The sequence below is a fragment of the Cyanistes caeruleus genome, chromosome 5, assembly GCF_971803275.1.
Source record: "Cyanistes caeruleus chromosome 5, bCyaCae1.hap1.1, whole genome shotgun sequence".
Classification (NCBI taxonomy): domain Eukaryota; kingdom Metazoa; phylum Chordata; class Aves; order Passeriformes; family Paridae; genus Cyanistes; species Cyanistes caeruleus.
Window position 1 is genome coordinate 40,847,678 of NC_141705.1, and position 11,277 is coordinate 40,858,954.

The 11,277-nt window shown below is 38.3% G+C and overlaps 1 protein-coding gene across 12 annotated transcripts in view; it reads right to left on the reverse strand.

The window, feature by feature from the left end:
* RXFP1 (relaxin family peptide receptor 1) overlaps positions 1–11,277 on the reverse strand; it is a 61,560-nt gene that overhangs the window by 38,022 nt on the left and 12,261 nt on the right. For 3 of the 12 annotated variants that reach the window (XR_015287431.1, XM_086891068.1, XM_086891067.1), the window contains exon 1: positions 8,867–9,345. The exons of 6 other annotated variants lie outside the window; for them this stretch is intronic. Coding sequence is in view for 2 of the 6 variants with exons in the window: in XM_086891068.1 (XP_086747194.1) it covers positions 8,867–8,915 (49 nt within the window). In the remaining 4 variants the exon portion in view is untranslated. Of the gene's footprint in view, positions 1–8,866; positions 9,346–10,509; positions 10,730–11,277 lie in introns of those variants that run through there. 3 more of the 12 variants (XR_015287433.1, XM_086891071.1, XM_086891074.1) reach the window with 3 other exon arrangements.

Sequence of the window (11,277 nt, forward strand, 5' to 3'; positions counted from 1 at the left end):
CAGCAAGTTAATCCAGTCAGCCATGCATAAAGTAAGCAAAAGTGAAACACTGACTAGTGAAAACTAAATTATTTAAATGAACAAACAACAGACATTTGTAATATTTCCCTTAAGTTTCCATAAACAAAAGTCAGATTTTAAGTGACTTCATGACACAATATCATATACAGGAGGAAGTTTGTGTACGTGTGCATTTATGCATAGAAGTAAAAAGAAATCCAGCAGATGAAACAAAGTACTTGTAGGAAAGCCTTAAGAGAAAGCTGCAATGAGAAAGGGGAATGAAATTAGAACGGCAATGAACACAGAAATTACTTGCTGACATTCAGATTGTAGGACCTTCTGAGAACACATTATCTGTAAAAAAGCAGAACAGCAAAGTTCTGATAGTGATACCTGGGTATCACTGAGTATCCTCGAGGCAGAAACAACCTAAAAGATCATAACTCATTGCCTAACTTTTCTTCTGTCAGAAAGCCTGTCTTCCATTTTTTTCTTGTTGAGTATGTACACTTTCACCCCCACCCCAGAAGTTATAGCTAAGTTACGCAAATTATTACAACTTTGGTATGCTCTTCTGACGGGAAACAAATGCCACAAAAATCCAAACAAAGTGGTAGAATGAGCATCTTGCAGTGCTGATGATAGAAAATTAGGTTTGAGAGCAGCCAGCCCAAACAGTCTGAGGAAAAGAACCTGGTGGGTGGCAGTGGGAGATTCTATTATCTCTTTCTCCTTCTTCTTTTGCTCTCTAGTCTCTTACTTTGCTACAGAGTCTCCAGAACTAAGCAAGCTGCACATCAGCCACAATTTCAGATTCCACTATTTTTCCTCTTCTCCCAGGTAGCCCAGTCTCAAGTAAATCTTTGAAAATAATCTCAGCCATGCTTTTTCTAAGACTCCAGACAGAGAAAAAAGTATTTTGGGAACTCTAACTCTGTATTTGAAATATGAAACAGAATCTGGGTTTCTCTTTTTTCTTTTTTCTCCCTTTATTATGGTTTTAGTAAATACTAAAAGGATTGCAATAATAGTTCTTACAATGGAACTAAGCCAGCATAATTTGTAGTGAAGCTCTGAAGCACACTCAAGATTAATCTTGTAACAATGAAAATATATTATTTCTTGGTGAGCTGGAGACAGGATTACCTGATAATTTTATTTATTCCCATACCCTTGTTACTAAGAATCATTTATAACTATTAAGAATTTAAATTTAATATAGAACTACAAGTTCAGACTTGGGAGATGGCTGTGCCCTATGAGATTCCACTCTCCTGAAGTATTATAAAATATGGAACCCTTTTTTGTTTTGAAGTAAAATAATTTGAAAGTATTTCAGCAAATCTGTTTTCTAAGAGCTCACAGAACTGTTTTGTGAAAAATCAATTTGCAGAATGTGCTTAAAGGCATTATTTTTTGACTCTGACTCATTAATCTTTGGTTCAATTTAAAAATCACAGGTTTTCCAATCTCTGCTGTATTCTGCTATGAGAAAACATAACTCACCAATAAAAGTTGTGACACTCCAGTTAAGTGCATAAAATAGAAATTATCTCAAGTTAATAGGATTTCTGACTTTCTTGAAGTGAATAATGTTAGCTGGTCAAACCACAGAACCACGGAATCATTTAGGTTGGAAAAAAACTTCTGAGATCATGAAGTCCAGCTGTTTGAACCATCTGACTTATTTCTTCTTTTACAGGGGATATAAAAATGTGCATACAGATTAAGAGCAATAGATCTTTATTATAATTTGGAGGTTTTTTGCATTTATTAATGTACATAAAGAAATGCCACATTAGCAGCACACATTTGGAAGCTTGGATATCCAAATTAGAAAATATAACAGGAAACAGCATTCAGAAGTGTGGCTCCATTTTGGATGCACTTTGGCTAAGAAATATTTTTGTGTGGATGGCAGTGGTTTAACCTCCAGTCTCTTGAAGAGAAGTTCCTCCTTCTCTTCCTTTCATGCCACTTCATCTAATCTAAGAGAGGATGGTGTCTGTTCCCTCACCCTGTTTTCTCACTGCTCTGTGGGACCAATCTAGAAACCAATATAGTTAAATGATGACGTGAGAGCAGTGACTATGTAAATGAAAGATTTAAAAGAAAAAAATGAAAATCTAATCAAATAGTGATAGAACAGAAAGATGCACAAAGTGTTTTATTTTTGCTAAACCATATTAAGAAAATTGAAAACCTCATGTGACATCTAACTCTTAGGGATACAGAAAAAACAGCTATTCAATACCTACTTCTGAGATGTCTTTGGAAAAGCAGAAAGTGGCAATACTCTTTCTGCCTAGTGCTGAGAATCCATACTGAAGAAAAAAACAGAAATTATAAATGCATGTTTGCAGTGTTACTTGATTGCTAGAAAAGACTTCATGTCTGAAAACCAGTGTCTATAATTTCTGTAACAGTTGATTCACATGTTTTAACATGGAACTGGAGTGCAGAAAATGAAGTCAAGAGGGGCATTTTTATGGCAGAGGGGCACTCTTGAATAAAACTTCTAAAAATGCAGATCATATTTTTTAACTGTATTACTATTAATCAAAGCATTCAATCATGTGGCTTTTAAATTAATTTAGTCCTTTTCTTCTCCATACACACAAAATTTGACTTTAACTATGAAGTGGGCAGTTTCATTAAGGGATGCTGCTCTTAGAAGAAGAAGAGCTGATCCTATTTTTTTTTATTGAAAATGAAAAAAAAGAAAAAATGGGGCAAAAATATACTTTTAAGTTTAAAAATACCACTTCTACCCCTCCAAGCATTATGCCTTTCTCCCTACATTGAGCATAATATTGACAATCACGTCTGTGATGGGAAAAGTCTCTTCTCCCAGGTCAAGCCAGTGATTTCTTCTGCAGAACACAGGAGAAAGAGGTAATGTTCACCTGCTTTGACAGGTCTGCATGTCTCTGAGCCCCAGTGACTGTGCAGCCTCTCCCACGCCTAGTGCCGTATTGATGCTTGGTCTTCTCTGGAGGAAACGATTACTTGACTGAGGCAAAACATTTTGACCAAATAAAGCCTTAGGGTTGGTACAGAACAGCCCACACGCTGTGTGGGTGGAACACAACGAGCTGTGCTATAGGGGACTGGGTGATTTAACATCCTCTCTGGATAGACTCTGCTAAGTGATCTCCCATGCACAGATCCCTCAGGATCAGTGTCACCGATGCTGCTGGGCTCTTCCTCCCACTGCCTGCCCACCCTCTCCCCTGACATGAATTCAGCCTGTCCTCCCAGGGCTGGGTCTCCCCCCATCAGGCCACAGCTGGTGGCTCCTTAGACTCATTCAAACCCCTGTTTTCCCATCAGTCTTTCTTCCTGGTGTATTTGTCTTGCCCTGGCACACCAGTCAGCTGCATGCTGGATCCCTCGTGAGCATCGGGGGAGACACAGCAGGCAGTGAGCACAATATTCTGCATTACTGCTGTGCTTATACACAGCCACTTTATGTGCAACATTGGTTATTAGCAACATATAATCCACATCTGAATTCAAACTCTAGGTCTTTAAATTTCATACATTTCTGAAAACACACCTCCATATATTAATAAAGGCATTTTATCTATGCTTTGATTAGTCTTCTTGTGTATTACTGGCATCTTGCTCTTTAGTCTACAGTTTAACCACTTAGAAGCTACAATATTAAATTTCTAATTAGTTCCTCATACAGCTACAATAATTAGACTTCCCACTTTTAAGTCTTCAGAGATTACTTAGATTACAGTTTAGAATATGATATTATTGCCTAGATGGGGAGCTGAGACATTAACATATGTATGGCAAGGGTTTCTGCTAATTTGAGGTTTATACTTTCAGAATCACTCATTTTCACAGACTACTCAAAGCACAGCTTTTACAGATGTCAGTGGCAGCCATGCAATGAACAGTGCCACGTCAGGATGATCAAGCCAAAACCCCTGGAAATCTGCTATATAATTATTATCCATTTGTAAGGCTTTTAGAGCAAGAAACAGGAAGAGAAATGTTTTCCACAGCAGAGTTCAGTTGCCTTCATGAAATGGACTTCATCCTGTAATCCCCAGCCCCATCCACATTTTACCTTAATCTTCTACAGCAAATGAAGCAGGGGTCACACAGGCAGAGTAATTCACCGTAATTTTTGATTCATCCTTTTAGTGCAGGACACAAAGCATGTGTTTTTGAGGAGTTACAACATGAAGAAAATTCAGTATGGGCACACAGCACAAATGAAGATTGTGTCCTTTGCCCAAATTCCTAAGCACTGAGTTTACAAAATCCGTAAGTTTCTCTCTCATAGGTAACATTAACTATTAGAAGAGGAACTCAGGTTCCCTCCAGCATTTTATAACAGGACACCATGCTGCATCACCAGTGCAGATCCTTTAGCTCTCCAGACCTTTGTTTTCTGAGAGGGTAGAGTGATCTGTCAGTGCTGATTACTAGCCTCTGAGCAGAGGTGTTACTCAGGAGGGACATTTTGAAAGAAGTCAGTAAATCATAGGACAGTCTTGGGCTTTGTTCTGGCTTTGCAGCACAGTGGTCACCCTACCAAGCACTGCTCGTTTTTCTGCTCAGGCTCATCTTTTCCTCACCCCAACTGCTTCACTCCAATCCTTTCTTGCCTGATCACTACCCACTTCCCATCATCTCATCCCCTTCTTTCTGCACAGAATCCTAGTTCTGATCTCACAATTCTCTGACTTCATTCTTCAGATGCTTGTTCCCCTCTGTCAGACCTCCCTGTCTTTCTCCTTTAATTAATTTACTGTTCCCTGCTGGCTCCCTCTCTCTCACATCCCTTTCCTCAGTCTCTACTGCCCCAGACTAATAGTCCTCCTAATTTCCATTTTCCCTTTCTAATCAGCATTAGTCTTTTCCCTCAGCTCTCTGTTCCATTACCCCATCTACCTGTGCCTTCCATCTCTGCTTTCCTTTTTCAGTCCTTCCCAATACATTTTCGCCTCCTCTGTCTTTCAGACACAACAATTATGACTTCCTGATCCTCTCAAGCTTCCTGTGCCTCCCAGCCTTGCACCAGCCATTTCGGAGTCTGATTTGATGGCTTCAAAGTGGCACTCAACAGAAAACACATGCTGAGATGACTGGTGACGGACCCAGGTCCAGTGTCACACAGGTCTCTAGCAACAAGTAACATCTATTAGAAAAGGTTATTTTTACTGCAACCAGGCTTGAGGAGCCTCACCAGCTCTAGTGGGATGACCCATCAGAGGTTTGTCTTTCAGGCACAGTGATATTGTATAGGGATACTTCAAAAGTACTGTTTAAGAAAATGTTTTGCTTAATACAGGACTACCTAATTGATCAGTGAAGACAAAATACTCTTATTCAGAAAAAAAATTTGTTAAAGTTTTGCTTGTCTTCTGGCTCAAGGTCCACAGATTGCACATAAAATTTCTGGGCAAATGGTTCAAGTCTGGTAGAGTGGCTATAAACTGTCCATACAGGTTTTCAGCTTGGGTAGCTCCTGGTGCTGTTAGGGAAGAGGTGAAAACATTCCTGTCTGAGCAGCAGTTGCAGGATCTAACTTTCAAAGCTTCAGTTTACCATTGTGTAGATTTTTCACTATCCTCTAACTGTTAATAGAGTAAATTTTCCTCAGGAAATCTAGCCTGCATCCCTGATTTTCTTTAAATATACTGATTTTCATATTATGCATATATGTATTCACAGAAGAATGCACACAAGAATACACATTGTTCTTCTAATTACAGGAAAGCCAGACAGATTAATGTCCAAGTTAAATGAAAGAAATAACCAAATAGTATTATTATACAATGATTATTTGAGCTTGTGCAAAGGCTGAAGTAATTTCACTTTCCTACTTACAAATTTGGAAGGAATCTTAAAACATGGTATAAAATATGTAAACAGGACCACAGTCATAAACTTGCAATTTTCTGAAGGATTCAGGATTGTCTCTTTTGCACATTTGACAGAAAACATTTGGTATAAAAGATCTTGGCCTTGAAAACAGCTGTCACCTGCATGAAGTACCAGAACAAGTAATGAGATTCAGATGGTTTAAAGAAAGTTGTCCTTGGCATTTTAAAGTGAGGATAAAGGAAGGAAAAAAAAAGAGGGGAGAATAGAAAGAGGAGGCTAAAGGAACTGGAGGTACAAGCAGAAATAGGATTGGAAACATCAGGCAGAGGCACAGAGCATAAAGGGTTAAAATTGTAAGGATTGTAATTTTTTTTTTTTTTAAAGGAGCCTGCTAAATCCCTTTTGGAACTAATTTTGAATACTTTTCAATACTAACGTTCTTCTGTTTTGCTTAATGATTGATAAATGGATTGAGACCCTGTCACTTAGCCAAGGTCCAGGAGGATAAACCAGCTTTTGTCCCCAGCAAGCCAATCAAGGGGACGCTAAAGGCACGGCCGTGCACTCCAGTGGTTGCAGCAATTACAGCTGATTATTTTGGTAAGAGAAGAGATGCAGCAGCAGCCACTGCAATGCCAGCCACACACCTGAGGTGAGCTGCTGGCTTGGCAAGGGTGGGTGGCCCAACCAGGCAGAAGTTCATCCTGGATACACATCCAGCGCTGCTAGCTCCACAGCTGGAGTCTGAATTTACTTATCTCCATCTTATTATCACTGCTGTTGTGCTGACAAAAATCATGATACAACTGCTGCTTTGTTTTCATAGAAACCTCTACCTGGGATAGTGTATCCACTTGGGAAGTCAGGTGGTTGCCAGTACATACAAAGCTTGATTGCTTGAATTAGTTAGATTGTTTAGATTTTGGAGGGAAAGGTTTTTCGTACATAAAAAGAAGATTCAATGAAGAATCTCAAGGAAAAGAGTAAAAAGAGTGATTGAACTTTAGCTGTCGAATGGAGCTTTTGTACAATACATACTCCTTATTTTACTTTTCAAAGAATTAGAAGGATCTGAGACTGCATAGAAATTAAAAAAATACCAGCACTCAAAAAAACCCCAAACATAAAACCCTCCACAACAAAATGCAGATGAAGTCATAACAGTCCAAAAAAAAAAAAAAAAAATCAAAAAATTCTAATGACAGCTATACTTAATACTCCAGAATGTTTAATATCAGCTAGCCTAGAGGCTTGAGCAGAGCTGAAGTCTATTGAACACATGAAATCAGCCAACCTGTAGGTGTGGTTATAATTTGAACTGCTGGCTAAAACTCCAAAGGGCAATGAAGCTGTGAACTGTGCAGTGAGCAAGGTGAGGAGATGTGACACTAAACAGGAGTTAATTTTGGTGCAAAGCAGAGCACTAACAGGTGCCAGTGACTCTAGGTGTGAATGTGCTTTAATCTGTGAATTCACTGCATCTCACTTTAACAAGTCTAGATGAGCTGTGTGTTTTTCTTGTAAGTATAATGCACTATATATGATGTATATACCTAAAAAGATAATGGCCATCATAACTAGGAGGCCTGTAGTCATTCACAGTCCTCATCTGCTATTCTATTTTGCATTTTGCTTTGATATATTCCAATATGTTTGATAAACTCCATAGCAGAGATTTATTTAACAGCAGAAATTATAGAGACAATTTGCAGGCTTTTATGAATGTTTCTATGTTTTAATGTTTTGGCATTGAAAACAGTAATGTGAAAGGCTTAATTTGTTGAAAACACTTGGCTTTTATTCTGCATAACTGGAAGTACTACTTTAAATACTGAATTATAGCTCACAGAAAATGCAGGTGCATATGAAACCAGACCTTGCTCACAGGTTTGATACTATGTCATTATTGCTGCTTTCTTAATTCCATATACAGTAATATCACTGTTTTTCTAATGTGTGCAGCTCACAATTATCTATTCCTCTAAAACATACAGGAACTGCTTAGAGTTTTTTCCTCTGATTTAACTGAGTTTTGCAACTAGAAAAATAGCTGTGTATGGAGCTCTATTTCCCAAATTCTTAGTGGGAGCAATACCCCTTACAAATCTTGTCTTAGGCAGCATCCTATGAACACACGAGCCCAAAATGATTTCATTTAAAAGCAGGAAAGAGAGCAAGCTGTTGCACAATACAGAGGAGGATGACAGAATTCAACATTTTGCTCCTATTATTTTAGCAAAACTGTTCATATTATAACGAGTAGCTATTTTCATCTACACAATTAATGAAACACTATTGACGCTGTGCAATAGAAAGCAATTTGTAATAATTAAAATTAAAGAAAATGATAATCATTAGGAACATTCAACATATAGATCATTAGCAGCAGCTTCACAGGGACAGCTTTACCAAGTCATATGAAGCACTTACAAACAGGGTGCTCAAATGAAATGAAGAAAACATTACTAAAGTAAGCAGTATGTCTGGTGTAGCTCCCACCACACTGAAGTGATTTGCATCTGAAGGAAGACTGAAATTGAATTCAGTCTCCCTCTTGCATGTTATACTGCCTATCATGCTAAAAATTCCTTTTACCTGAACACATTCTGCTCTTTGAGAGCTACCTATTCTAGTAGCACTTGCACAGTATCACTTCAAACTACTGAACTGAGTCTAAAATGTGGATTTCATGGCATCTGAGTAAAGTCAGCTCTGTAGGTACCTTCCATAAATATTTATAGCAAGTATTTATGCAATGTTTAAGCTGTTTCTCATTTTTAAATTTCAGCTCATAACTATTACTAGTAACTCTCAGGGCATTAAGCGCAAAAACATCTGATCCTGAAATGTAGCTAGTAACCTTGAGAGACTGCATTACACTTCAGTTCTATTGAAAAATAACTGACATGCAGAAATGTAAAATAACACCGAGATATCATGGTTTTGAAAAGAAATCTGCTCCTGAAGTTTATCAGCAATGTTCAAAACGAGAAAGCAAGCCAGGGACACTTACCCTTGGTCCCAATAAGCAAGAACACATAGAAGCAGCAGTTGGGTGTCATATCTGTCCTTCAGCGATTCAATGAATAAAGTCAATGAATGTTGTCCTTTGAATTGCACACCAGCCAGAGTGCTGCACGTTCAGTGTGCCTCTGAGAGCCTCCAGCAGTGCGTGAAGCAAGCTCTCTTCTCTCCCTGCCTTGCTCCCTACTCGCCTTTGCTCTAGGTCTCCCTCTCTCCCCTCTCTCTGGCACACAGGCACATGAAAGTTTCCAGGATCACACCGTCTCGGGCTCTGCCTTGCAGGCTGGGATCTGCTCTGTGGCAGGCAAAGGCTCTGCCCCAAGGAAAGCTGCTGCTGCACAAAACACAGCCAGGTCCCAACTCTCATCAATAGTCCTATCCTTTTCCTTGCTCTTTTTCTCTCTTCCTAAAATTGCAATGCTGCGAGAGGTCTGAGAAGCACAGCTTTATTTAGTCAAATCTGTTTGCAACCAAATGTTTTCTGTAGTTTAGATAAAAACTGGAGGTTTTTCAACTAAGGGGAAGTGAAATTTATAAATAAAGTCCCTTTGTAGCAATCCAGACGCCCACTGAAATATAGAAAAAATGCACAATGTAATTTATTTCCAGTATCAGTATGCCACTAGTTTTACACAGTAACCACTCTTCATGACTAATGCTAAGGAAAACAATCTGAAAGAACAATGAGGAATGTTCAAAAACATATTCTTTATGAGGAAAACTTTTTTCACAGATCTTTGTATTACTTGAATACTTTGAGACATTCCTATCTGGCCCTTGATTTTACTGTCACCAGTAGATGATGGTACTCCCCATTACATAAACAGGTTAAAATCTGTTTTATGATGTGAAGGCTAACATTTAGCAGCACAGCAAGACATGCTTCAAAACACTTGGTCAGTTGAGATGAGCTCAAGAGAGGAGTTAAATTTTATGTGGGCTCAGAGTTTCAGACTTATTTTTTTTTTTTTAATTTTTTTTAAAAACTTGCTAGACAGCAGCTTGTAAGGATGCCAATGGTCAGAAAGCTCTGGTAACCTGTGAGCAGCTGTGTCAGGTTCTGAAGGAAAAGAGCTTTTCTGAGTAAGGAAATACATGCATATGTGAACACAGCCACAAAATGGTGAATTTAGAAAATGAGAAAAATCTTCACCACAGTTGAAATCTAAGTTCACATTGTTGCTATGGCAAAGTTTTCTACAAAACAGACATTATGAACTGCCAGTCTCTTGATTTCTGATATAAAAGAATACAAAACAGAGAGGTTGACAAAAAGGTTGTTGTCAGTGGAAACCCCAAGAAATTCTTTGACAACTACTACAACAGCACCAGTAATAGGCAATGTACAGGCAAAAATGGATCAAAAGGATTAGACAAACATAAAATATTTCTTTTATAAGGTAGGGACTAGCTGTTGAGCATATCAATTAAGATCACACTTGCTTCAAAAACTGTTTAAGAGTTAATCTAACTTCTACATACTCTAGGGCTAATAGAGCTGAAAAGCTCTTGCAAGGTGAGAAAATAGAAGATGACACTGAACCAAGAAAGTGAATAATAAGTGAAATATTCTTTCAAGGAAAAATAAAATTAAAGCTTTACCTCTTCAGTGCAGGGTGAGACAGAACTTACATTCTAAATAAAGAGTTTTCTTTCTTGTATAGTCTCCTCTGTGGCTTTCTGCTTCTCATCTAGTCATAACTACTTGAGATGTGTAGGAACCATATGTGTTTGGAATAGATCCTTTCACCTGATAGTATAATAAATCAAGCAAGCTGCTTCTTTAAAAAGCAGTCTGAGCCACTACAAAAGTTGAAGATATTCTACCTCAGAGTAAACAGGGAAAACCCCTGAATGTAGTACATACCACTCTCACATATTTTCTGAAGCTCAGCCCCAGTGGGAGTTGTCACTTTTCAGCCTTCCTCTTTTTCAAGGACCTTTAGCAAGGATACTCATTAAAGTTAATTTTGCTGCAAATAAACACTTGCCCTATGGAAAATCCACTGAGATCTTCCCTCTCCTAAACTTCTTACATGTTCATAATATCACAAAAAGAAGCAGCAGCAGCAGTTTCCAGCTCATTCTCTCAGTATAATTGTATTTAAATCAAGAAGCTAGAGTTACAAACACATGCATTGCTGAACTGTGGAATGCAGAGCAGAAAAAGGAGGAGAGACCAGCTTTCGAAAATTGTTTGGGCTTACCTTACTGTCCTGGGGTTACTGGGGAAACCAGGACACTTACTTGAATGCATTTTTCTTCTTATTAGAAGAAACACATCTGTATATTAGAAAGGCAGTAAGTGCTTCCCTCCTGACTAAAATGTAAAAAGTTATGGCATGTTGGTGTTTAAGAGCTCTTTCCAAGAAAACAATAGACTTTATAGACTAATTCCTT